Raw genomic sequence first — 27,888 nt, forward strand, 5'->3', positions numbered from 1 at the left:
CCTCTGAGCCTCCCGTGTGGGGGTCTCGCTCTGCGGGCGACGCTCGCCGACGTTGAGGGAGAGTCGAAAGGCCTTCTCCTCCGCGTGCTGCATCTACGATCCTGGGAAATGGGCAGCGGCCCCGAGCGAGCATCAGCGAAAAACGGGCCGCTTGATGCACGGCGGAGCAGCAACGAGCGCAGAGAGAGGGAGAAAAGTTCAGATTCAAAATTTCGAAAGGAAACAAATGGAGAGAGGGACAGAGGAACGAGAGGAACGAATGGCCGTTTTCTCTCATAGGAAGGAAAGAGAAAGTTTTTCCCGCAATAAATGCTCTGACAGGAGAGAGAGCGTGCAGGCTAAGAGGAGAGAGGGCGTCGACAGGCTTGGGCCCACCATCCACATGGCACCTCGTGAGTGGCCGGGGACCACGCTGACGTGGAGGTCCCGGACCACCCAATATTTTCTCGGTGAAGAGGTACCTTTTGTCAGGCCTTCTTTTTCTTTTTTGGGCGAGGGGGAAGTCTGCAGAGAGAGTGACGTGTTATCTATATCCATTGATTGGGGGTCGGGGGAGATCCGGTGCGGGCGGGCGCATGGTGAGGTGAAATAAATCAAAAAATGTATTTTTGTTCAGAATGAAATCTTATGGGAACTGTGCATATCCAGTTCATCCTCGGAACCATATCACATCCCGGATTTGATGAAATAGGATGAATTGAGACGGTATTTTGTAAATACGTAATTATCTTGAATATATTAACTATTTCTTTATTTTCCGATTGCTTGGAAGGGAACAGATTCTAGCCAATTGAAAAGATATTCTGATCAATTCAGAGATCATTTTGATTCCATTAGTAATGAGGATTCGGAATATCACACATGATCAAGTGCTTTTTGGGCCGTCTCAGACCTTGCAATTGAACTTTATCCCCCAAATATCTTGAAACTTTTTATTTTACCTTAAATACAAATTCATAGACGTGGATCTGGGACCTATGAATGGGGGTATTCCCGAAACTCACAAAAAAAAAAAGGAAGTGAGTTAGACAAACCCCCCCCAACCAAGGCTTGGCCCGACCTCGCCTGACCAAGTGAGGCTTGTTGATGGTCGGAGGAGGCCTAGGCAAGGCATCGATCTCGCCGAACCTCGCCCAACTAGTTGCCGATAGAAGAAGAACAACAAGAAGAGAAGAAGTGGAAGAAATTTGGGTTGCTTGATTTTGAAATTATTCCCGAAATCAAAGAAATCTATTTTTTTTAATTTCTTAATTCTATTCCAAATTAATTCTTGAGAATAAATTTATTTCCAGAAACAAAAAAATTACCAAATGAATTACTACTACAAATAATTTTTTTTTAGAAATTATAACTATCCTAAAAGTCTAAATTTGATCGATCTATTAGATCAGACATGAAACTCCACAACAGCCAAAGCTGATTGCTCCAAACAAGAGGAAACCCTAAGTATTCGACAGAGCGATGTGACGTCAAATGCCGTTAATAGACGCGTTTCTATGTTATGAAATTCTAAACTCCGTCGGCGTTCATCTTGACAAAGACAATTGTTGCAAGCATAACCTAGAAATCGATGGTTGAAGGCCTTCATCGACGAGAGTTGATTACTTATCGAGGGAGAACCTGATATGAATTTGTGCAAAGATGCTGCTGCAGTATTTACATTATTCGAAATGCATACAGCCCTTTGGTGTACAGAAAAGAATTGGTGGTAACTCTTGTGAACTATTATGTACACAAAAATCTTTTGCTGGTTCCATGGTGTGGTTTGACCTGAACATGTAGGTCCAGAGAATCTTTCTCTAGGACCAACCATCTTTTGCCGGATTTAAGAGGAGCAGTAGCACCGTGTCGATCTTGTGTTCCATCCAAGCGCGATAAAATGATGATCCGACACCGTTGCCGCCCCGAAGATATGGCCCTTTCGCTCGAGCGAGGCATTGGCTTCCTTGGCATCATTATAGGAAGTCTTATGCAACGATCTAGTCTCGTGAAGACGACTGCATTAGCTCAAACCACTGCATAACCACGATTCGTCGATAGTCAGCATCGCAGATGACAAACATCCATTAAACATCAATGGTCGATAGGAAATTACCTGTCTCAATAAATCGGCGAGAGTTCTGGGCAGTGCCTCGATGTTCCGCAGAAGAATGTAGTATGGGAAAGGAAAAGAATCCAGATATTTAGAAAATTTGATATTCCCACCCTGGAAGGTTGCTTCCTGTATAAGAGAAGAAAATTCAGAAAGAAGAGGTTGTATTAGAGTGGGGTTAGTTCTTGAGAGACGTGGTTATGCAAAAAACTCAAGATTTACCATGAGATCCATGATTGATTCCTCCGGACTATCGAGAAGGAGAAAAGCCACCAAGCGCTTGCTATTCAGGAAATCCCTGACACGGCGCTTTAAGCTCTCCTGTAAGAAAAATTCAGAAGCTTATTAAGCAACCATTGGAGAAGCTCCGGAAGACGTCAGGCTTCGCTTTTGTTTCATCAACATGGTACTTACTTTCTCATGGAAGCGCCCGTCAGCAATGATCAGCACTAGCTGCTGCAATGGGTTCTGTCCAGAAGGAAGACGGGCTTTGGTGACAGCAACGTCCAGCATCTTGTTTAAATTCTTCAACAGGTCAACAACTGGTTCTTCGACAATTGTGTTCTCTTGCTTGAACGTCAAACTGGAGACCATCTGCTCAAGGTAAAAGGATGGCAAATGCCGGTCAATGCAATGTGAAATAAGAGTGAGAACCGAAGCTTGTGCAGCACACGGTTATGGAATGTGCCTGTATGCACTAAAATAAGCTTTCTTTCTCTTTCAGACAAATAATAAGCAAAGACGTTCCATATAGCAAAACCAACCTTGATTCCAGCCTCCCTTGTGAAAGGCAGATCAAAATCATGCAGCAATCTTATGTTACCCTTTTTTCCAAAACTCGCAACAGCCAGATTACCCATTTCGAGTTGGGATAGAGCACGGCACACTGTAACCAAAGCTTCCACGGCTACATCTCCACAACCACTCTCTGACATGCTACGAGAATCATCAATAGCTATCACGACTTGGTAATCGCGTTTGTCCGGTCGCGTTCTCCTCAGCCATATTTTGTCCCTTCGGTAATGACTCGCTATGTATGGAATAACCTGATTTACAATCACGCAAATGGAATAAGAGGAAAGATTGCAAATCTGATTACTTTAGTTTGCAACGAACTAGTCACAAATAGAATTTACCTTCTTCATGTTTATCCTTTTGCCAGTTTTATAGTCTCCTTGGAGCTTACTAGCTAAAGTGGGTTCCATCACTAGACGCAGTTGTTCAGCCAACTCCTGAGACAGTCTCGTAGTACGCAATTCATATCTCCTCCAAAGAGAGGCAGCATTTTCTCTTGCATCGCTGGAAATATCTTGGGAATCTGGGCCATTCTGCGGATTGTCAACACCAATAGACATTTCACTGAGCTGAAGAATGTCATCGCTCGTAGGTACTTTGTTGATACAAACCAAGCTCTCAGACAAATTCCCAGGATTACTTTCACAAGGATCCTGGCCATGAGGGGATCCTTCATTAGGCAACTTGTCCATGTCAGAGACCAATGAGGTCTCCTCAGATTTTTTCCTCCTGACTGAAGTAACATCATGTCTAGGCTCTTCTGAACTCGGCATCTCAGTTTCCATCTCAGCAACTTCATCGGTACGGTCTACTGCTGAATTCTTTTCATTGACCATGTCACCATCAATTTGGTGCTCAATCTGTTCAGCGGTTGCAGGTCCCAAAGCTTGCGCTGTCCCCTTCTCACCCTCAGAAACAAAAGCATACTCATCTGCATTTCCATCCTCCATCTCATCCTGTGCCTCCTTTTTGTCTTCTTGAATATCAACAGGAATTTTGGCTCTCTCTTTCCAACCTTCAAGTGCATCCCCTATGCTGCGATACGGATTTGGCTGTGGTCTTTGAAGAGGTGATGGTTCATCCAAAGGTAGCTGGTGTTTCGGTTGATCATCGCTCAATCTACCACCATCTGATGAATCAGCAACCACAATTTCAGGTTCAATACCAGAAGGTGAGTTTCTGCCAGGGGCTACTTCATTTTGAGTATTGCTGCTATTGGACCAGTTCATTTCTGGCCTTTCATTCACTGAATCAGATGCTCCTAAGTCATGCCTCAGTTGTACTCCTGAATCTGCCATAGGTACATAATCATCATCATTCCTGGAACTTTCTTTACCTGGAAAGTCTTTCTCTGCTGTTAAATCCATTGCTTGAGTATCTTCAGAGTCAGCATCTCCATCCTGTCGAGAAGTTTCAGTTGCTTGCTCAATTTCTGCCTCCAGACTTTCATCCACAGCATCGGTCTTCTCTTGCTGATATTCGTTCTCCACTGGTTCATCTTGCTCTTCTTCACCTGCTTCTTCACCTGCTTCTTCCATAGCATCAATATCCTTTACTTCATCATCAATCTGCATGCCCTCTTCAGAAGTTTGATTCAACTCATTGACCTCCAATCCAGAAGAATCCATATCCGCTTTTTCGTCATCCATATCCGCTTTTTTGTCATCCATATTTGTGTCCATATCCTCCACATCAGCAGCATCATTTGTTTCATCGGCATTATTACTGTGATCTTCATCCGTTGCACCTTCTTCCTTCGCTCTGAGTTCCCTTTGGTTCTCATCTCTATCTCTGACTGAAGGTCCAGATTCATGCTTCTCATTACCCTTTTCTGGGCTGTTATCATCATCCTTGTTCCAAAGTCTCTCATCAACAACCTCACTGTCATCCCCATTTTTTCCCATTGCAGATTCAAGTTCCTCACCATCGCTGTTATCATTTTCGTCATCCGTGGAATCCTGACTCAAGCTAAACGTATCAGCTGCAAAATCCTGCTCCATTTCAATCCCTTTCTCATCCTTGTTTGGGACTTCTGTGGAGGCATTTTGTTCTTCTCCTGGCTGTGAGAACAAAAACAAAAAGGTATTAAATAATACAAATTGATACAAGGCGTGAAAGGGGGGTGGTCAAGGGCTGTATCTTTTACCTTTGCAGAATCTCCAAGAAGCTGATCCTCATCAATTATTTGATCACTCACATCATTGGTTCCTTCCCCCTCACCCATACCCGTCCCTCTATCATTCTGAGATGTGGCATCGCCACTCTCATCCACCTGATCTTCAGGAGATGTGCCAAATCCTCTTGAGTATAACAGAGCTAGATCTTTAGCAAGTGTATAAGTCATCAAAGAAACCTGTAAGCAAGTCAGATAGGTTACCTTCGGAATAGATGGAAAGACTACTCTATATAGTAGCAGTTATCATCAAGTGGAACCATACATCTCCAACTAAACAAAACTTACTGTTCTGTTCACAATCAAAAGATCTCTCAGAAGAGCATTCCCGAAATCCAAAAGTACGTTCAACATTGTTCGCAATTTGTTAAAATACAACCCAATTTGCAAAGACAGCCCCGCATTTTCTTGACCAGGGAAATTAATTAATTTTTCCTGTAAATTCAGAAGATGAGAACGAGTTATGATCTCCTCAAGTAATTTTTTACAAAGAGGAAATACAGTGTCCACATACCGCCAGACAAATTGCTCTAAAAGTTTCGTCACATAATGGCCCTATGTTTAAATCTGTTGCATAAGCTTTGAACAGAGTTTTCCATGAGGTGATATTCTGCTGTGATTCTTTAGAAAGATCACAACCATCACGGACCGAGGTAAGTTGGTGCAACACGTGCATAACATGTTCGTATGCCACTGTTAAGGCCCCATGAAATTCCGCTTCGAGCTCAGAGTAGAGTGAAGATGTCGACTCCATTCTCGCTCCTAGGGCAAATCTGAACTGTTCCTGCATCTGTTTCCCCTGATAAAGAAAAAAGTACATTGCCATTGTAAAAATTCTGCAGTCCTACTAGAAATAGTTCAAAATTTATTACCATATCCATGGAGGACGGTATCCATGTCAATCTATAAATTAGTGACAGAAGTGGTCAAAATCAAATGAATATATAAAAAAGCACCATAGTGTATACACCCTTTCCTTTAGAATCCAAAGAAGGCAAGCAGATTAACATAGAGAAGGCTCTTCAACATTTGCTTATCTCAAAGTTCCACAAATAGAAAACAAGCCGATCCATCCAAAGGGCTCTTAAAAACAAGTTCTACACAATTCAAGCTTATCTGAATATCAGTCTGATGTATCTTGAAATCATTAGCATATCACAGTTTACCCCAACTTTTATGCTGTAGATGAATAGTCGATCACTTCACATATTCCATTGAAAAATCAATCATGGTGCAGACCGCCGACATATTATGAAGACAACAATCATTTCATTCATCCACATTTTCATCACAATACATCACAAATTATCCCATTTGTCATTGGAGTTACTTATTTTAAATTCATCTCTGTAATTTACTTCTAAATTCGGTACTTAAATATACATTACACATCACAAGTCATCTCCAATCATAGGCCATACATATATTACAATCAAGCCAACTGGCTTAATTTCCAACACTTTATTATAGTCAGTCAGGATGCGGTCCTGCTATTTTGACAGGTCTAGATGATGACAAAACCAAAGCTCTGATACAAGTGGCATTTCCTTCTCCACTTTCTCAAAGTTACATTCATCCTTATATCTTACAAAGTCAGGCATAGAATATGCTCGAAATATTAATATAGAGTAAATATGCTTAAGCAAGGAAAGAAATAAAAAATTATATATTATTAAGAAGTCCAGGAAAGCAGAAATACCTGCTTGAGTATGTAATCCAAATGACCAAGCAATATGAACCTGACAGAGCTTCCATCACGACTTTGATTGCGAAATGAAATGAGATGCTCCTCAAACTCCTTTAGCACCTCAAAATTCTGGAATACCAGCCTTTCCTCATCTGTTGAAATTACAAGGGCATCCAAGGATCCACTGACCATGTTTATGGCTCCATCACGACTGAGAAGATTATTATCCAATGCTTCCTGTAATTAAGTTCACGTGAATCTCCAGACTAGAATAGCTACAGTTCTAAAATAAAAGTATTGAGCACATTGAAAGAAGAAAGAGCACCTTTGATTTGTGGATGACCGGAATGAACCTCTCAAGAAAGGTTTGAATTTCATTTGCAGCTGCACGAACACTTTGACAGTTATTCAGATGAGTGTTCTGCACCTCTTTTAGCAACAGCAAACCATCATGTAACATGGCCCACAAGCTGTCAAATAGTTGCTGCACAAACAAAAGAGATGCGTTAGGCCTCATTTCTAATATGTCAGCATTGAGCAATGATATAGATTGAAAGACACAGCCAACCTTTTGTCGCCACAAGCATTCCAATGTGGCATGCTGATTCCTAGCAATGGTGCACTCCAGAGATGAATCGGAATATACATGTTCAAGAGTAGATACACATCTATGCAAGCACTTCAAATGATGAGCTAAATCATATATCGCATCCCGCTGCTCTTCCTGAATGACTATTAGATGAGACACAAAAGAGAACGATCGAGTGACCTACAAAAGGTGAACAGATGTATTATATGAGAGGTAGTTTGACCTGTAGAAGATGCCTTAACAATAAACAGGACCACATTGACAGTAAGGACAAGCTAAGCAAACTATCAAGGTCTGCCAAATAGTTAACCATTGCGCTCATGGGTAGCTGTGGTCATGAGATAATTGGTTTACCTTTTTATCTTTCTTATAGGGTATATAACTTAATATGATATTCGTGAAGATGAGCAAAAGAAATTTCATTAGGTGGTCACAAAACTGATCACAACATGTTTTAACTGGACTATTTTGCAGTTGTTCCAATGAAGGTGGTGCCCGGCACAGGTGAGGTGTAGTCTTCCATTTCCTGTCTTCACCTACCTGATCAAGAGTGAAATCTTTGTGGAAGTTCCATCGAATATGCTGTAGAAGCTGCATTGATGCAATGCTCTTGAAGTAGTATTCGTTGGCTATCTTCCACTCACTTTCCAACGTGTCAATTGGAATGCCTTGAGAATCAACAGGAGAAGAAACATCCACAACCCTCGATGACAGTCTACAACATGTTGACAGCAGATGCCCCATTATATGTGACGACCGATGCAACCAGCCAGAGTCAAGTTGATCCTGTTTATCATATGACAATCTGTCAACAATCGAGAATAAAAGAATAGGAAAGAGGGAAAAGGAAAAAAAAATAACATGGACTTCGGTCATTAGAACCTCCATCAATGTTGACATGTGCCTCGATAAGCCTGAGCTTTCTAAATACTTTAGGAGATCAGCCATTGCCCTTCTCTTTCGTATATTTTTAGTCACATCTTTCCACAGATTGCCACAATCCAATACAGCCCTAGACACATTTTCAAGAGTTGACCAAAGTTCCTTCCATTCTTCCTCATATAAAACCATCCAAGTAGCTGAACACTTCCTGATATCGTTAGCCTCTGCACAAGTTATGAAGCCTCAAATCCCAGATATGTCACAACAACAGAATTGAAGAACTCTTACATTATGAACAAAAAGTAACCTTCAGAATGTTTAAAGAGTGACAACAGCTTGACAGATTCAGGAGTCATCCCAGTGTTCGAATTCTCTGAAACATCACATACTTTCATCCTCCAATTTGTGTACCAGACAAATCTACATGAGAAATTAACGAATCAGTATTCATATAAGGTTGTTGAGCTTATGAAGCACTTGGGATTGCAGACACAAACCACCCGAGAAGAGAAAGCTAATATAGCAAATTTAGCCAACATGGTGAATGATAAGTATGCTCATGCAACGCAGACTGCCTCTGCCAAACATTGAATACTACATGGAACTGGTTATTTTAGATTGAATATTTATTCTTCAGGTAAAAGTGGAGAAAAATAGTCTAACCGGTCTTTGTTGTCAACAGCTGTCAGATCAAAAGCAGTGTTCAGTATCCCTTTGTTGTCATCTGGAAAAACATGTAAAAATTTTGGAGAACGAAGAGACTGAGCATCTATTCCACTTTGTGCTGTTTTTTGGTTCAGAATGGATTTCACAGATTGCTGCAGTACATCCTGGAACATACATAAAATGAAAATCCAGGTGTTAGTCAGTTAATCGCGATATTTTTGGCCTGGAACATATATAAAATGGAAATCCAGAGGTTAGTGATTTAATCACAATGGTTTTGGAAAGTCCTTGCATCTAAGATATTGACAGATAAAATTTTACTCTTATCATGCTTCCCCCCAATGACAGACTAAATCTAGGTAACATGATATAATAAGAAAAACTATCCAAATACTCGAATCTGGATGTTTGAGATGCTCTGAGAAAAAAATAAATGATTCAAAATGAAATCCATTTGAAAAACTGCCAGAGAAGCACTGTGAAACACGGTCCACGTACACTGTACTTTTGCACAAGCTTCCTGAACCTGTGCCTCATCCTTTTTGAAGTCTCAATCGACAAGCAGCTCTCAACACGCTCTTCCCACTTATAAAGTTTCATAAGTTCTTTAATTTCCATCTCAATACTTCTTCTACTAGCCTCCATATACTCCAGTATTCTGCAAATCTTATCAGCATAAGCAACTAGCAAACCTCCAAAAATAAAGATCATGCAGTGGAATACAACAAGCATCTGAGAACTCACATTGGCAGAAATTGCATGTTAAGTCCAAATAAATTGTAGAGAACTTTCAGATTTTCCTTGTGACAAGAACTGCAAATCAATAGAAAAGAAACTACATTATGTGCCAAAACAATAGGAGATAAATAACACCAGCATAATTGCATATGCCAACAAGATTAAAGATGGCCTTTGGACTAGGGAGATGTGGTAAGATGTAAAAGGAAGTAGATGATACAAATAAAGCATTTATTTTATGTAAAAAAACAAACAGTGAAGTACAGGGTAGATTCAGCACTATACCATGCATTGCACATTTATACCTTGCATATATTCCAAGTTGGAGGCCTGTGTTGATTTGACCGTGAAAAGCAAGAATCAACTGGATGCGTCTTCTAAATTCACCTACATTTGATGTCTGAATGAAGTCCTCCAAACTGCATTTTCTAATTTTGTTAGATGCAACCACTCAAGAAACACTAAATTTCTCTAATACACATCGAGGTAATTTGTTTTTTTCGTTACCTTTGTATCGTAGACTCATTGTATGCTGAAACATCAGCAGAATGACTATAAATAACTGTATATAATGGGAACCAGAGCTGCAAAAAAAAAAAAAATTGGACAAACAATAAGGAAAATGACTCTTGAGAGAGAAAAAAGATGGTTTGAATTAGTAGCGGGCCAAAAGATTCATTCTGTTGGAATATAGCTGCTATGTGTATGCATAGCTTTTCCTAATTTAGTAGGAGAACATGAATGAAAGATCTGCCTCATTAGTTTTTTGCAAGCAAGTTGCCAAAAGTTTCATCTAGCAACAAAAAGATTAACAGTTTAATTTCTTTTTGCACTACAATACTTTACCAAGAGAAACAATACGACTATACTGAGGCCACTGCTAAGATCATTTTACTAGTTTAAAGTTACAGGATAACCTAAGACAAATAAATTCTCCATTTTCTAAAGAAGTAGAGAAAGGGCCCATAATCTCGATAAAGAAGAAACTTAAATGCGCAGAGAACTGCAGAACCACAATGAATAGCTACTTACCCTTGTAGATTAGATTAAAAGAAAAAAGAAAAAATAAAGAAACATATTCACAACCTAACTTGCTATCAAACATCATTCTAATTTTGTAAGCCCCACACAAATGGTTGTTTTGGAATATCTTTCTCACTGAAAGCATAGCTTACCTTGGCTGCATTCATCTCATACTGATTCTGCACCTCATCTAGCAATACTGGCCAACACTCAAATTCCTTCTTTTGCCATGAGGACACCAATCCAACAATAGGCTCCAGTTGATCTAAGAAAACATTTAAGAAGAGGAACCAGAAAATTATATATAAGCAGAATATCAGCCTTTTTAAAAAGGCAGAAGAATACTAATTTATATATTGCCAAAGGACATACCATATAGAGACAATCTAGGCATACTATCTTTTAACACATGAGCCCGGTTGAGCAAGAACTGCAATCCTGAAAGAGCCTTTAAATGGAGGAAAAAAATTATTTGTCTTATCCAGAAGGGAAAATACAAAGAAAAGATCGAACCTTAGTGCTATGTCTTGACATAATTATGAATTAACTGGAATAACCTTATCTAGTGAATGCACAGAACAAAATTATTGATGTACTAGCAACCAACAAAAAGTTTAGCCCTTGCAATCTTGTTTTCTGCTTCATTTGACATTCCTATACAGAATGAACTGTGTTCTCATTACCTTAGCCAGGGGAGTATCCACAGGAAGTGCCAACAGCATTCTAATCACATCCAAAATTTTCTGAAGTCCAGGATGATCTTCCCACTCGCTCATAAGAGCAAGAATGACTTTTTCCAATGGGAGAAGGAGCTTGACCATCATATACATATCGAGCGCATTTGAATCCTGCATGATGCAACTGGCATGTAAGTCGTAATCCATATAGTCATGCTTTTCAACCATAATCCAGATTGCAGAGGCAGCAACAATAGCAAAACCTTATAAAAATTATATCCACGGCCAGAGAGAGTGGATGAAATATGACTCAAAGAAAGATTAAGCATGTGCTCCGGCATAAGACTTGTGTCCAAACTAGCAAGATTGGGACTTCCTAAATCTGAAACAAGAACAGATAAACTTTAGTTTCCAGTGTAAAAAGGGAACCAATTATCAGTACTGACCGAAAAAAAATTGCTACCTTTGATCATTCCTGCTCCCAATCTGTACGATTCCATGAAGTTTCTCAAAATGTTTTCATCAGACATTCTGAAACTTCCAGGCTGAGAAAAAGAAAGAATCAATTCATATATGGTATGAAAGAATGTCTAATCATGAAAGAAATTGGTCCACTAAAATTTAAGACCAAAACTGAAGTCCAGAGCAAACACACGAAACAAGGCAAGTTGCATTAGGGAACATGTGTTCAGACAATCACATAGAGTTTCATAAATTAAAACTCTAATGGTTAAATCAAAGAACCTGTAAACCCAAGCACGCTGACACATGACTACATGAATACCAAGACGTTAAAAAAGTGGTTTACCTCTCGAACCTTGTGCTACATCCATACATCAGAAGAAAATATTTCTGCCTGAAGCTATATAGGATTTTTTTTCTAGCTGCAGGCCTCGACATTCCTTAAGACTTATGCAGCATCTAATTATTTATTGATATCGACACAGAAATTAGAATCTTTTTGGAAGATCCTTCTTATCCCTGGAAGTCACTGTATTATTCTCTAGTTATGATTACTCCATCGACTCACCCCAAACAATCTAAATTTCATCACGGCAAATAAATGCCTTCTGTTCTGTCAAGAACAAGTACTGCAAAGTGTAAAGCAAGGCTACTTCCACCACAACATGATCTCAGTAAATTCCAGAAAATTGACCATTTCATAGCAAGGCAATAAGGCCAGCAAAGGGCAGTAAACAAGCAAAATTATCTCAGTGTAGAAGGATATATATCATAGCCTCAAATACAACAGAACCTGTAATGTCAAAGGAAAATTAACTCACCCCAACAACAAGATCGGTCGACCCAAATAACTGATTGTGGATTTGAACCATGTCATTCAAAACAGGTTCTTGAATGGAACTCCATGCATCATCCACACTTTCAACCTCATCGGCCTGCACATGAAAACAACAAACACTAATGTAAGTGCTCTGATAAAACAAGAATGACAAACAAACATGGAGGCATTACCCTTTCAGTGCTTTCTTCTTCCACAGCCAACTCTTGCCACTCTAGAAAGCTTTCGCTTGCAAATGACTGTCTAAGACTAGATATGTTTACTTCAACAACAGTGTCAATGTCAAATGCTCGAGGTTTAAATTTGAATTGCTGAGAAGAAGATTCTTCTTTTATTTTTGCTTGAACTTTCATGACCATCCAAAGGTTGGCAAATGTTGCAAAGATTTTCTCCATTATCTGAATCAGAAAAACATTGGATGAAGTCTAACCATCAAGTACATGCATGAAGATAACTAAATAGGACTTGTGCTCCTCCCAGACAATCAATCAGCGAAACATATACCACGAATGATGAGTCACTCAGAAGTCGTGAATTAGCCACATAATGAGCAATCCGAACAAGAATGTTGTGTTGAACAGAGGCTTTAAGTTGCTGGGTGGATACACCCTACAAGGTAAATCCATATGAGTCAGGAGCTCATTACAGACAATTTAACACTAAAAACAATTATAATACTTCACATACCATTTCATCAGCATCGGTGCCACATGCAACAGAAACCAACTTCTCAAGCAGTGTTACATCTGCTGATGAAAAAATTGATGGAAAATCTAGTTCATACGATGAGACGTCAAGCAGCCCACTGACGAGTTTAACGTCAACAGATTTGTAAAATCCACATCTAGGGAATCTCATAAACATGTGAAGAGTTCCCTGCGAAGAAACACTAGATGAGTTCTACCACGTGTATATACAATAGCACCATCAATACTATTAATGAATTTTTACATACCAAAACTCGCTCCATATTGTCCTCCAATAGTTTCTTCAGAAAACTTTCCTTTAAGATTGTTGACAAAACCAAAGATAAGCCCAATTTCATCTCGTAGACTGCAACTTGAACTGGCTGAACTATATCAAGATACTCAATGTACTCATGTGACATTCGATCAATAAAGGAGGTAGAAGTTTTCTGAAAAATCAGAGAAACAGTATGCAACCTTTAGAAAGCAAAAGTAGACAGTAAACCAATCGAAAAGACACTCAAGTCAAACCTGCCAGTCACAGGTTTGCTGGATAATCTGAACTGGATCTGTCCCTTCAATATTGCTCATCAAGAGCATCAATGATTTGACTAGAACAGAAAAATCAATTAATTCGCCTCTTAACTTTCTGAATTTCCTAGGATCTGAGCGAAACACAACCTGAGCCAAAAGATTAGCAGTCAAGAAAATAGAAATCAAAATAAAACAGACTAGCTGATTGGATATATGACAACGAAAATATTAATGCAAGATTGTGAATAAAGAGCTGACAAGCCATCTTGCAGAATACAAATGACTCCATGCACAAATTGCAATAGCAAGGCAACACATATAATTACAAAAGCTGCTCTTATCATAAACAAGTTGAAAACAGACCGTAGAATCAGCATGTTATCCACCTGTTAACAGATAATGTTGACAGAAAGAAAGAAGAAAAACACCCCCCATTACCTTTCTTTGAATCCTGTCACGTTCTCTCTTTAGATGCTCTAAAACTTGCAATCTCTGCTTATCGTCCTGTCTTGCGGAGAAACTCCCAGCTAAATAATTGCATTCTTCTCGCACCTACAAGTCATTGGAGTAGAGTGTTAAAGTATCCTAGCATATGTCTATAATAAAACCAGCTTCATGCAGTTATTAAAACCAAGAACAGACAAAGTTATTAAGCAGATTCTCAAGACAGGTACCTCTATTTCAAGTTCAAGCAAAGAAATCTTCTTTGCTAGGAATGACTGCTTACAAGAGTACTTCAGCGCAGGATCCAAATCATCAGAGTTAACCAAGAGGTGATACCGCATGCCACCAATATGTAGCCATGCGTGTCCAAGGTATTGAATATCTATGACATTGTAAATGACAAGATAAAATCAAATAAATCAAGCCATAAAGTTCAGTGAAATGGATGTATATGTAGCATTTTGTATATTTCCAAATTGAAGAACTAAAATAACATACAATCACCAGAACGTGAGCAGTGAACATAAAGTTCTCTAAAGGCTGGCTCAATGGAAGTTTGCACCAAGCGTCTCAGTCCTTCATGGCTTGATGACAAAATAAGTGTGCTCAGCAGCTGAATGCTATTTTCCTGTCAACCCAAATGCAGTTGTAACTAAATCATTACAAGTAAAAGCACCAAGATGAAATGAACCTTCTATACATCATATCTTATATTCACGTATATCAAATTGTAAGAAAATGGTTCCAATGTAAATTTCATTAGAAATCGCAAATTACATTATGAAGTTGTCGAGTGTACCTTCACTCCACTATCATGTAATGAAGAAATGATAGACTTGATCGCAGCAAAGTTTTCTGTATGGAAAGACTTCTGGTGGGCAAATATGATCTGGAAGGGGGACAAAATAATCAGTCATGCAAACCATGACGAGAGCATCAACTGAAGTAAGATAAAGACCCACCTGCGATAAAAGCACTCGAGCAGAAGATAGGAGAAAACTAGGTATATCCGTTACTGGTGCAGTACTTCTCCAGATATTGGATGAAGCAACTCTAACCTTCAGACAGTGCGTTGAATACTCCTTGGCAGAAAATGAACGTTGCCTGTTTTTTTTTTTTTTTTTTTTTGGGGGGCAGATGGAGTAGAGCAGATATTGTTAGAACCCGTTAATTCTTTTCAAGATAGTCATACTAAACAAATAAGACATAAAAACCGTTACCTGATATCTTATTTGAAAACTTTTGGAATTCAGAAATAAGAATTCTTTTATTATGAACTTCTAAGTCACTTGGGAAAAATCAACCACGAATTTAACAAAATATCTGAAACTAGAGATATCATAAACACAACACACCCCATATGTCTGAGTGACCGCTTATCACTTCCAAAAACTTTCAAATAAGATTTTCTTCCTACAAACAGCTGAATGCAGAAAACTGTTACCTAGTAAAAAAGTTTGTATATATGAATGAGCCATTGAAACAAATCAAGCCCTAGTCAACATCTTTTTATATTTTCAGACAATCAATATGAGAAGAAACAAGGAAAGTTCACTTACTGCATCTGTACTGTCATTGCTGTTCTCAAAGGCCGCATGATCACATCAGCTAATGGAATATCATAACCATCATGCCTCAAGGATTTCTGCTGCCCAAAGATAACTAGTCAGATAATTGAAGATTTATGGCACGGAGCCAATACTGATTGTTCTATTAGGTAAAGAGTAAACTCATGAACCAAAAAGAGAAACACTTTTACCGTGAAGGATGGAAAGCAAAGACTCCACAGAGATGCGTGCCACATACACCACATTTCAAGAACTATAGCCGCGATTCTCACATCCACTGTGACACAGAAAACCGGAAACATAAATTATATATATATAAATGTACGTATACATGAGAGCTGATATTATAGAATAAAGATAAAAAAATGATCGAACAAACCTGCATCAATAGACATCCATGAATCCAATGTCCACAGAGCTTTTTGATGTGGAGAAAACATCTGCGGCGGTCTTGATGAGAAGGTCAAAGAAAAGTTCAGAGAAGACTCCAGAAGGTGAGAAACCCTGCTTAGAGCCTGGATGCAAGAGATGCAGACAATACACAAATAAATAAGGGAATATCCTGACCACAATGAAAATATATCCCAATCCCACCCAAAAAACCAACTCCCAGCAAAAAGAAAAACCTCTATGCTAGAAAACACAAGAATAGCGAAAATGCTTCTTGCACGTGAAAGATCTTTCAGAAAACAGAATCAAATACTAGATTGCCCTAAATAAGCAAAAACTATAGGCATCTATTGGACCATCAACTACAAGGCACATACTGAAGGGATTAGTTACCATGGAAATGAAAAATGGGTTCATATCTGACAATAAAAAAAAAATTCACAGGTCTAAAAAATGGCAAGATTTTAAGGTGTAACTGAGGGTTCATATCTGACAACAAAAGCTTAATAAATTCTAAAACATGGCAAGATTTTAAAGTGGAACTGAATAGGAAATAAAGCACTGAGTACAACAAAAAATTTGGGTTGACTTATATATTAATGTTGTTGGAGGACATCCCAATCCAATTGCAAGATTGTGTCAACCAAATTTTGCTAAAACATAGGGATGGAGAAATCGTAAAAATAACACCACAGCACTTGTGACAATTGAATCGCTAATTTCAGTACCTGCCTTATGGGAGTTGATACTAGTTATTAGACAGACATTCTCTGCTAAATATTATAATGCACCCTAGAAACAACTCAGCCAGGTTCACCTAAGCAACCACCTTAAAGCAATCGAATTAATGGTATATTTTCTCTTTTCTGGCTCAGGTAAAGTCCATGATATTCCTATTATTTCATCTGCCAAAACAAATGAGATATCTAATAATATGATTTAATAGAAACCATATCTAAAAGAGGGTAATGCAGTCATGTGGTTGTGCCAGTGATGCAACTACAAGAGAGCACTGCTGGTTGACTTTTTGCATTTAGTGCCCTCAAGTTATTCTACTTAATTATTAAATGCTCCTCCAAATCATATTTGATTGTCATTTCTTAAATTTAGTCTAGATAAAAAGAACATGATGTTTCAGCATGACGTTCAGCATCAAAAGAGTGCATAAAGTGATGTGCCATTGAATTTTCAATGCTCAGTTAATTGTTCTCCTAAACAGTTGTTATGGACCAAAACATAGGACGGGATTAATCTTCATGACAGATCGCTTATCAAAGGGACACATTGTCAAGCAAAAAATTCAAAACTCCACAGGACAATCTGAAAGAAGGCTGGAAAGTGCCAGGACCAAAGGCGAAGATAGATAGGGGCAGGACAATGCAGAAATGCATCTGAAACTCTCACCAAAATTCAGCTCGCCCCAGTTATATATGACAAGTAACTGAAGAAAGAAGCTGTAATAGTTGGAAAGAGTATCAAATAATAGCTGACATAGGAAAATCCGAAAATTAGACAATCTTACTTGGTGGGATTCTGTAGGACCAATCAACACGACGGATGATAAATTTTGAAGCAACTGAGTGTTGAGGAAAAAACTAGTGCAATCATTCATTGGACAAGTCTCCATCCAACAAGAAAATCCCAAGTCAGAACACAATATCTGAGGAAGGAGAACACAACAAGCAGCTGAGTCTGCTTCAATAGATGCATCTTCATCGGATCTCATACTAGTCTCCACTTTGCGCTTCTCATATTCAAACCTTTCCAAGAGCTTCTGCAATTGACAAAACCAAGTATGGGTTGGAGGAAAAAAACAAAAGTAAACTAGTCAAATTAGGACATCAGTAGTGCAAACCTCATGGATCTCATCCAATTGCTGGACAATCACGTTTTGATCTTCATTGCGATTATTTGATAGTTGTGCCGCAAGGCAAACACCTACATGAATCCGGTAAGTTTTTGGGTAAAACTGCCGAATATATGGGATAAGATGAAGCTATAGATTGCAAAAGAGCAATGCGTCCGAAAATAACTTCAGTTATAAATTCTGTAGAAGTGATGCAATGCAAACCTGCCTAGGAACATAAGCTGTTAGATGGAGGTGCCATTTAATACACGAATCATAATAACAACCTCATTACAAGCGTTATAGTACTCATAGTCGTAAATTAAGTGTGGTATTGCTGATTAGTGAATACTAAACCTCCATTGCTAGAGATGGCACAAATTCATAGGGATGAAATAAATGTATAATAGAAATTGACTTTCTGAGAGATGGCGAAGTGGTTGCTGGCTCCCAGTCATAGAGCAAAGAAAGTGATTGCATTATAAGGTCAAAATTGTACAGCAAGCAAATTCAAATTAACAAAACATGGTGCCTACTAGTCCAAAAGCACTGGCAGGGCAACTAAATAACTCACAATGCGACTACCAAAATGTTATTGGAGCTTATACCTTGCATTGCCAAGATGCGGAGATCAAGACAGGAAGATGCAATGAGGTCAATGCGGTCACCAGCTGTCATAAACAATTGGAACAATAAGTTTGAGAATTTAGGAATTATAAATTGGTCGGGCTACAAAGGATAATCTAAGTAGAACTTCTTACAATGCTTCCAAATTGATTCACAAAGCTTGAATATGTTGAGCTGTTTATGATACACATCAGCAGAATGTGGCGACAGAGGATGCCCACAATTTACCCATAGCAAGGACTTATTGGGACGTAAGTTCCAGGAAGAGGCTCCAACCAGATTCCTACTCTCCTCCTATGGACAAGAAAGAATTTATTAGGCTTACAGAGCTCAAAAGGAGCTGTACAGTAAAGGATATCATGCATACAGTATAAGCTTACCAGAGCAGCTATGGTTGAAGCAGCCTGTGGATGAAAAGCCTGCAATTTCTCAGCAACCTTCAACAAGGAACGCCAAAAAACCAGCAAGGTCTCAAACTGGGATGATACAACACTTTCCCAAAATTGCATGTGATCCTCAAGAAGGCGACTATACAAATTGAACAGAACATCGAAGCACGGAGACTCAATAAGTATATTCAAAATCTGCTTCTCCAGAATACGCAACGATTTTAACAATGGAAGCAGATTCTTAAATTCGCCAGTCAAGTTGTGCCTTTTCTCAGAATTCCACTGTCGATAACTGTGCCTCAGCAGGACCACAGACTGAATGGCATTCCAGAGGAAGGTACTGGACAAAGCTGAGGCATCACTCATAGCAACTAAATCAACTAATTCAGATGAAAGCAAAGGTATTGGATGCGACTCCCTAATTTCATCAAGAGATCAAGCTTGTGACTACATGACATTATATATTGCCAGATAGGATGTTTCAACTCCTTTCTAAATGAATTCAAGAAGGAATTAAAAGTCTGAGAGAAGGGATGTAACTGAGAATCAAACCAACTGAACCAAAGGAGATACAGGTTCAGATCACTGTCCGTTGCCTGCTCAATTGCCCAGTTAGCAGCGAAAAGTAGCATCTTACTGACAAGAGCCAAATCAGATGTTGTTTCTCTCCCATGACACAAAAGCCTTTGACTTGTATCCTTAGGAAACATAATCTGAAGCAATGTCTCAACATCCATTAAGTAAGGCATTGCAGAGTCACTCACAGCTAAAGCTTGATCCACATAGTGCACACCATTAGTGGTTTTATATTCAAAATATGCACATCTTGCCCCAAGGAACTCAACATAAATGCAATTCTGTTTAATTGAAGTCTCCTTTGGATAGCGGACAAAGTTCCCCAAGTTCAAGGGCAATGGCCACCCTCCGGGCAAAAATAGGGGATATGCAGGATGGGCCACATGGAAGGCAGGGCCTGATAGAAACGCATGCTTAGCATGGCTGACAATAGTTTCCCCTTCAGACTCCCCAAAAGAAGATAAATAAGTATGCTCCCAACTTATTTGAAGGCTCCACAAAGGCCGGTTGCCATCTGCAAGAAGGCGCTGGAATAACTGTATCCATCGTGCAAGCTCAAAGTATGTGACTTGAACATGTACACGTAAACCTTCATCCCTGGCATAAATATGTGCTGTAGCCATTGCATCCACCAACGTGCCATAGGGAATGCCTGATTCAACAAGGAATCTTTTGACGTCTTTCAGTGTCATCTCATCAACATAACATCCACTTTTCCAATCAAGTAGCCAAAAAGGAGGCATCATAAATATTTCAACTCCTCTGTTCCTCATGGCTCGTGAAACGTCACCGTGGTTTGGGTTGACTGTAAGGAACATTCGAAAATTAGGGTGTGGATGTAGAACAACAGGCTTCCCATCAACTGTCCCACATTCATTAATGGTAATTGACCCACTAGGCTCCACCAAAGAGTTAATCCTATCGAGTACCTATTACAGATGAAGACAAGGGTAAAGAAAGTAAGCATAAATATGTACCTAGTCCACTAAAAATGAGAACAAGGTTTAAGAATATCTTACCGTGGGATTGCAAAGATTCGCATCCTCCAGAACAATCCATTCTCCTTTTTCAATGGCTCTTACCAGTACTCCAGTAACCCATTCAAATTTGGCTGAAACAGTCATCCTTTGGTGAAGTTCTTTCAATTTCAGAATTCTATTTCGGATATTATCTAATTCCTCCGTTGACCAAGAAAAGGGCAAGGAGCTTCCCTCTCTATCCAACTTAAGTTGATCAACAATTTTGATTAGCACACTAAATGAACTGGAAATTCTTTCCTTCAAATTCCCTGAATCAGATCCGGACACGATACCAGAGTCAACGTGAGAAAGGAATGCACGCCATTCCGAAATCAAATCTTTCTTTCCACTTATAAATGATTCCATAGAGTATTCTACTTGTAATCGGCAAAGTTCATTCATGTAATGTGCAATTTGAGAAGCAACATAGCGCAGATTGCGAAAAATACTATATTGCTCAAAGCAACCAAGCAGTTCAGATATGTCTGTTGCTGACGAAAGATTTAATTCGTTCAGAACATTGCCAGTGAGTTGAGCAAGGATTCTGATAAGTGAAGTCTTGCCAGATGAAGAAGGACCAATCAAGATACACAACCATTGATACTTTACGCAATCAGCAGCAGCTTCCAGGTTTTGACGCATTCCAGGCACAATTTTCAGCTTATTTGAAACTATAGGTGACAGCTCATTGTTCCTTCTAATGGCAGAATTCCCCACTATCAAGTAATGAGAAGTTAGTTGCACTCGCGGGAAAGGATTTATAAACGGCTTGACCTCAAAAACCTGTTCATACAGGCGTAGAACTTCTTTACGATCAGTTGCTGTACGCATTCTTTGGACATACACAAGATTGAGGAAACAGTCATCTTTCGACTTGACTGGTGCATCTGCATAAGCAGCAACATTTTATTAAAAAGGAGCTGGTAAGGGAAAAAAAAAACAAAACTAAGAACTGTGACATTTTAATACCTTGGATAATTTGACATGACCTGATTACATCACGCAGATTAAATTCCCAAGGTGAGCCATCCTGTGCGAACTTGCGGAAAATCATTGTTTCCTCATATAACCTTTTGTTGAATGATATTAACTTGGAAAGAAGAGATCTTGGAATTGATGGATATAATGAACTGCAGATGGAGAGGTAGTCATCTTCAACTAATTCATCCACGTAAACCTGGAAGCACCAAATAAAATCAGAAGTTATGACGTACCAATTTCGAAAAAACTTTGGAAAGCAAATGGGCAAAAGTTTAATTTAGAGAAAACAAGGTAAAAGCAAACCTTCATGAAACGGTTGAGGAAGGACTTTGGAAGGCCTTTTCGGCCTCCACCTTGACTTGAAGGATTTTGACATGCAAATATTCTGAAAGATGGTGGGCATTTGAAGGTAAGACCCAGCTCTGGGATAAAAATCTCAGCTCGATGATCTAGAATAGCATTCAAACCCTGACCAAGCATTTCATTTGTCAAAAGTAAGCACATCTAAGGGGAAATTTTTTACATAAAAAAAATTGAAAATGAATTTGAGATAAAAGGTTGGTTCATTGCATTTTTTTTTTTTTTTTTTTTTTTTTTTTGCTTAAGCGAGAAGAGTTGTCATTATTTGTATCAAAAATTATAGACATTTGTGAAACACCAAAGTCCTTTAATAATAATACCTCTAACACGGATTGTGGAGCAAGATTCAGCTCATCAAGCAGCACCCAACAACCCTCCTTAAGTGCCTAAAGAAACAAGAGGATATTATCAGCAACCAACTATAGACGGACAAAGAGTGAGAAATTTAGAAGAAACCGCCACCTGTAAAAGAATACCATCCGACCAAGCAAACTTCATTCCTTCATCACTGTCAACAGGTAAATCTGAGCCCAGCAAATCCATCATATCAGTCTGCGACATAGACAAATACAGAACCTTGTAGAAAAACCAAGCAAACTGTATAATAAAATGGATTGCTAGAACGAACAAATCTGTAGAGATAAATAAAGAAACAAACCTGCTCAGATAGGTTAATTCTTACAACTCTATGCCCAGAGAACTTGCCCAAAGCAACAACTAAACTAGTCTTCCCAACACCAGGACTGCCTTCAAGCAGAACTGAAAGAAGGAACTATGATTTGAGCAATCTGCAGAAGAGAGAGGAAAGAGGCAAACCAAGGAAGGGAGAGATTCCGGACTGGTGAAAACATACCAGGCTTTCTAAGCTGCATTGCCCGCAGTACCCTCAAGGCATTTCTTCGTGTTGTTGGTGCTAAAAATTCAAACCCCCCAACCTCGCAATTTTCATTTCCTGCCAAACACATGTAAAACAATGGTTATAAGCTCATAAGTCTTGTACGTAAAAGTCATTGTGCACTCTGTGGACATAAAAGTGTCATAAAAGAGGTAGACTAAATCTCTCCCTCCCTCCCCGCCTTTTGCCCCCAACCCAACACCACCCACCTACAAGAAACAGTTGAAGGAAGCTAATAATTCAAATTTCTACAACAGTGAAACTCAACAAATTGAGACAGTCCACCATAGAAATGTACATACATCCAAGGCCCAACCAAAAACTGAGGGATGAAAGCGTGCATTAATATTTAATTATTCTAACATTCCCCCTCACGCCTAGTCTTGTCTTTTTGCCTTGTACTAAACGTGGACATATTTAATAGTTTCCTTTGCTATGAACTTAGACTTGACACAAATATAAGTGCATCGACATGACATGAAGTAAGTAAAAATTTCTTAGAATACCCAATCCAAGTATTTATAGAGCTTCAGCTCAAGGGTTTGAATCTTGGCACTTCCTTTAGATATATATTATGACAACTGCCCGTGTTTGTCTTCTGGTTGTTGTTTGATGTCGTAATGCATCATTATGACTATTTATGACTCCAACACTGATTGGAAATACTAGCTCATACATCCTTATTGCTCCTGATAAAGACACAACTTAAATGAAGAGCCAAGAATGATCATGTTGACCATGCTCAAATACAAATGCTTAGGACAAGCTTAAGTTGAACTTGTACAGCTACAAAGCCAAGGCCAAAAAAATAAAATAAGTGCTGTGAGAAATTGAAGTATACCACGTCAGACATTACCTTTCTCAATGTAAAATGGATCAATACCAAATGTAGTATCAAGTTGCACATTATGATTGCCAGACAAAATTTTTCCCATTATAGCTTCACCCCAACCATAATTTTCTATCCTTGAAAGTTCTGGGTAGTCAGCACTATCGTCATCTACCTGCAAAAGTAAAACAAGGAAAAAGTGAGTAATTGCAAAGAAAAATAGTAAGACATTCAAAGTCAATAATGCACGCGGTGACCCACCGCACAAAATTAATTTGAGCAACAATTTCCTGAAATATACATTACAATAATAAACATAATAGCAAGGAAAATTATCACATGAGATAAGGCATCTAAACCGGTTGACCATGGAGTCTTTACTAGGAAGCAAGTTGACAACGTGAATAATAATGCTAGAATTTTTTAGTTCTTGTGTTTAATAAAGAGAGGGTCTTATCCTCTGAGAACATTCTTCATTCATCAGTGGATCATAAGTCTTCAATTAATTTAAGGAACCTTCCATTGTCTAACAAAAGACTTATGCATCAAGTCTCAAAGATGTGAACTTGTGAAGAAAAAAATGTGAAGAATGATAACTAAACAAACATAAAAAAGAACTTTGTTTTTATAAATAGCCGTAATCTCATGACTATTTATAGAACTTGGCTGCAAGAAGGCAATAGGCCTTGCTAATGCAAAAAGGAGATAAAGCATAGTTTCACTGCAGATAACAATTAATGGGTCAAAATTCTTCAATTAAAGGAACCTCACAGCTTGAATATACTACATTCATTTTTAGTAGCAAATAAATTTGCTGCCCATAACCTAACAAGCAAAGAAAAGGCACCTGTAATTGTCCCAAAAGAAAATGCAGGCATTTGTCTTTCAGCTCTTCTGCATCACTCTTAGAGATTCCGGTCCCTGAGTGAAATAGGCAAAAGGCCAGAATAATTCCAGCTTCAGTAAAATGCAGAGTGGAGATCAACCATGAACTTCAGTATCAAGTATGCATCCACCCATTTGGCAAAGTCATTTACAGTTACAGAAAGAGGTCAGATACTTTCAGATTCTCCTCTCCCTAGCATGAAATTTACTGACTGTCATATGGGAACGGCGGAGGAAGCTTGTTCCCAAAGAGAGGAATGAAAACAGAAAATAGGTAGAACTCAACATAGATGAAATACTCATACACTTGTGTTAGTAAAGAAAGTGGCCTTGCAACTGTGAAAATGTTGATTGTACAACTTTTCTCCTACGGTTAAACAAGTGAACTGCACAGAAAATATCAGAGCAGTTCAATTACATTAAGAAAAAATAGTCAAGAACCCATCAACTGATATTGCAGTACTGTGTGGTCCCAACAACAGATCAGCAATGTATGAGGCTCCTCACAATTTCACTTCTGTATTGTGATGTAAAAAGTTGCACAAAAATTTCTGGAGAATCTGAGCTTGAGAATGGTGTTTATTAGAAAACTTGGAAAAAAATAAGGAAAAGCCAGTCGTGCATGCTCACAAGATCCTGGAAGGTCATTTTAATAAGTGCTGCAACCAACTTGGGTCATGGAATTGCAAGCATTAAAAGCACACAAGCAATTTAAATTATTTGGCCATTTTGGTCGAGTGACCAGAGGTAAAAATTTGAACAAATAATAAAAAGAAGGCTCCACAACCATAGTACAGGCTGTTCAATTGCCTTTTCCCATGCACCACACTCATTTCACGTAAAGATTAAGATGTCCTAATTGCGCGTATCTAACCAGTGGTCATGAAAAAAAGAGAGTACCTAAAGTCAGTCCATCAAGGAGAACAAGGAAAGACCCATGAAGCAAGGCAGACTTGGCACCCAAATTTCTCTCAGTCTCGTTAACAAAAGAAACCCAAGAGAGGAGATCTCTCACAGTCAGTGTTCTCCCAGTCTGTAATCTGTTAAACCACTGCAACAGATACAATACATAGAAAGGTTACTCCGACTACTCAAGACATACATTAGACACTGACACAAATAAAACTGTAGTTAAAAAGAAGCTAGAAGTGAAAGTTAATACAAGCAAATGATTCCTTGTCAAACGCTCGACTTGTTCCCAAATGGGAAAAGGTGATTTGATGAATCACTTTGGCAATATTATACTTTATAAATCCAAGTAAAAGCACCTTGAAACAAGTCTTAACACTTACTGATTCATTTCCAAGTGAGGACCACTTCTCCCAATCCAATATGCATGAGTAATCAAATAGCACAACATTCTGGATTGGGGTAGAATATAAATCAAGGAGCAAAAAACACACAACTACATGCAAAGACCAGCATCCAGCAGCACCATTGGCTATTATCAGCAGTTTCTCCTTTTGTCATTCCGATTTTTTTTCTTTGACAGCTAAAAAGACTAATTATAGGGCACCCAGGGGGTGCAAACTCAGATACAGAAAGAGCTCACAAAACCAGAAAGGGAGCTCAATTACAGGACAAAGCATTGATTATATCAACCAAGGCATTGATATCCCTATGCAAATTTCCACTATATCAACCAAGGTATGTATCTATCATTTTCCTTAAAGGAGATATGTATTAGAGATAAGCCACAAGAACCAAGTGCTGATTTTTTTTAACTAGTGATAAACTAGGAATAAACCAAGAGAATCAGTGAGACAAGCTCACACGCCTGAGGGACAGAGGTGAAGTGCATACAAATCCCGAGTTAAAATTTTGAGAGATAACAAACAAGTAATTTAACAGCTTAAACTATTAGGAAACAGGATGACTACACATACATAGCATATTAGTTAACAATAACAATGCAACAGGTAACTACACAAGATATTTACCTCCCAAAAGTTTATAATGGGATCCACGACAGACAGAAGCTCTGGCTTGGATATGCTGCATATAGCAAATGTCAGAAGGGACATCAAGCAAGAAATTTTTTTTAAATTTGCCTCAACTAATACCAAATCATACAAAAATACCTTTGCTGAGCAATACTTCTAAGTTCACTAGGATCACCAACAGAAGGTACCCAGATTTCTGTAAATCTATTACGAAGAGCAGGTGACAGCTCCTTTTTACCATAATCACCACCAGGGTTCATGGTTGCAAGAAGGATGAAGTCATTGTGAGCAGTAACTTTCTCCATTATAGACCCCCCTTTCTCTGGCAAAGACTACATGGGAGGCAATTGTGAACGGTAAGAGGAAAATTCAATGAAAAAATAAACAAGTGAATGCAGCATCAAGCTACAGAAAAGCAAGATATAAAAACGACTACCCCAAAAAATAACAAAGAAAAGAACATCAAAGATTAGAATAGGAGGGTTCCCAAAAAAGTCACTATAACAACAAAGAGAACCATTCATATTGGAGCAAAAAACACATCAGTTGTCTCACTGCAATACAATTAAATGCTCTGATGACATGTAAAAACCGATAAACAAAATATGCAAAGTGCGGCTACTGAAGCCAAGTGCAATTATTAAAGCTCAGAGAAATGTAGGGTTATCCCTATTTTGAGGATAAGAAACCATTACAGTCAATTGTGCATTAACGAATAATAGATTGGCACTAAGTGAGTGCGTGATCAGGGATAAAGAAACAATAATTCATTCAATGAAAGCGTGTGAAATATTGATAAAAGAGTGTAAAGTGCTTGGACTTCAAAAGAGACAGATGCACATTTCAGTGTGAACAAGAGGATGAGAAATAACCACCCATGGTAAAAGCCTTTCAATTTAATAACAAAAATAGACCATGATCAGAGTCTACCCACCAGGGTTCTTTCAGGCTCCAAGACACTATTCAATCTTTCAAGCACGCTATCATTAGCCAGAGATATTTCATCTACAAGAAAGAGATGACCAGCCCTCATTGCTTGCACCAGAGGGCCATCTTGCCACATAAAAATAGTCTGCCATTTCTGGTACAACTGCTCAAGTTCCACTTTTGTTTGCTCGAAATACTCCAGATCTTGTGAAGTGACTCTAGGAGATGTTAGCAGACCTTGTCGATAACTGTTTATGATCATAGCCAGCTGGCTGAGAGTTGAAGAAGCTTGACCAATATCTGATGAAATTGTCTGTAAACATAGGATGGATGAAGAAGACAGATGAAGAAGCATGTACTGTGAAAA

At 38.7% G+C, this 27,888-nt stretch overlaps 1 protein-coding gene across 1 annotated transcript in view; it reads right to left on the reverse strand.

Annotated features, from left to right (window-relative positions):
- Window positions 1-1,464: 1,464 nt before the first annotated feature.
- The window catches only part of LOC104423002 (midasin), a 39,279-nt gene continuing 12,855 nt past the window's right edge, over window positions 1,465-27,888 (reverse strand). The window contains 58 exon segments of the mRNA XM_010035455.3: window positions 1,465-2,015; window positions 2,096-2,221; window positions 2,315-2,413; window positions 2,507-2,686; window positions 2,857-3,138; window positions 3,229-4,947; window positions 5,034-5,240; window positions 5,349-5,495; window positions 5,575-5,859; window positions 6,760-6,984; window positions 7,073-7,231; window positions 7,316-7,516; window positions 7,877-8,122; window positions 8,219-8,442; window positions 8,526-8,638; window positions 8,882-9,048; window positions 9,383-9,542; window positions 9,629-9,697; window positions 9,928-10,041; window positions 10,130-10,206; window positions 10,798-10,910; window positions 11,018-11,093; window positions 11,329-11,493; window positions 11,586-11,704; window positions 11,786-11,867; window positions 12,606-12,719; window positions 12,796-13,020; window positions 13,127-13,231; window positions 13,310-13,498; window positions 13,578-13,757; window positions 13,840-13,989; window positions 14,281-14,394; window positions 14,517-14,668; window positions 14,791-14,914; window positions 15,086-15,175; window positions 15,249-15,390; window positions 15,846-15,931; window positions 16,046-16,131; window positions 16,234-16,369; window positions 17,767-18,018; window positions 18,100-18,182; window positions 18,699-18,761; window positions 18,852-19,011; window positions 19,098-19,525; window positions 19,528-20,611; window positions 20,702-21,588; window positions 21,671-21,878; window positions 21,986-22,150; window positions 22,363-22,428; window positions 22,505-22,594; window positions 22,701-22,801; window positions 22,896-22,994; window positions 23,794-23,941; window positions 24,614-24,687; window positions 25,552-25,702; window positions 26,592-26,646; window positions 26,733-26,926; window positions 27,529-27,834. Of these exon segments, the coding sequence (XP_010033757.2) occupies window positions 1,980-2,015; window positions 2,096-2,221; window positions 2,315-2,413; window positions 2,507-2,686; window positions 2,857-3,138; window positions 3,229-4,947; window positions 5,034-5,240; window positions 5,349-5,495; window positions 5,575-5,859; window positions 6,760-6,984; window positions 7,073-7,231; window positions 7,316-7,516; window positions 7,877-8,122; window positions 8,219-8,442; window positions 8,526-8,638; window positions 8,882-9,048; window positions 9,383-9,542; window positions 9,629-9,697; window positions 9,928-10,041; window positions 10,130-10,206; window positions 10,798-10,910; window positions 11,018-11,093; window positions 11,329-11,493; window positions 11,586-11,704; window positions 11,786-11,867; window positions 12,606-12,719; window positions 12,796-13,020; window positions 13,127-13,231; window positions 13,310-13,498; window positions 13,578-13,757; window positions 13,840-13,989; window positions 14,281-14,394; window positions 14,517-14,668; window positions 14,791-14,914; window positions 15,086-15,175; window positions 15,249-15,390; window positions 15,846-15,931; window positions 16,046-16,131; window positions 16,234-16,369; window positions 17,767-18,018; window positions 18,100-18,182; window positions 18,699-18,761; window positions 18,852-19,011; window positions 19,098-19,525; window positions 19,528-20,611; window positions 20,702-21,588; window positions 21,671-21,878; window positions 21,986-22,150; window positions 22,363-22,428; window positions 22,505-22,594; window positions 22,701-22,801; window positions 22,896-22,994; window positions 23,794-23,941; window positions 24,614-24,687; window positions 25,552-25,702; window positions 26,592-26,646; window positions 26,733-26,926; window positions 27,529-27,834 (11,898 nt within the window). The 3' untranslated portion in view covers window positions 1,465-1,979.

Source organism: Eucalyptus grandis, chromosome 10 (genome assembly GCF_016545825.1).
Source record: "Eucalyptus grandis isolate ANBG69807.140 chromosome 10, ASM1654582v1, whole genome shotgun sequence".
Taxonomy (NCBI): Eukaryota; Viridiplantae; Streptophyta; class Magnoliopsida; order Myrtales; family Myrtaceae; genus Eucalyptus; species Eucalyptus grandis.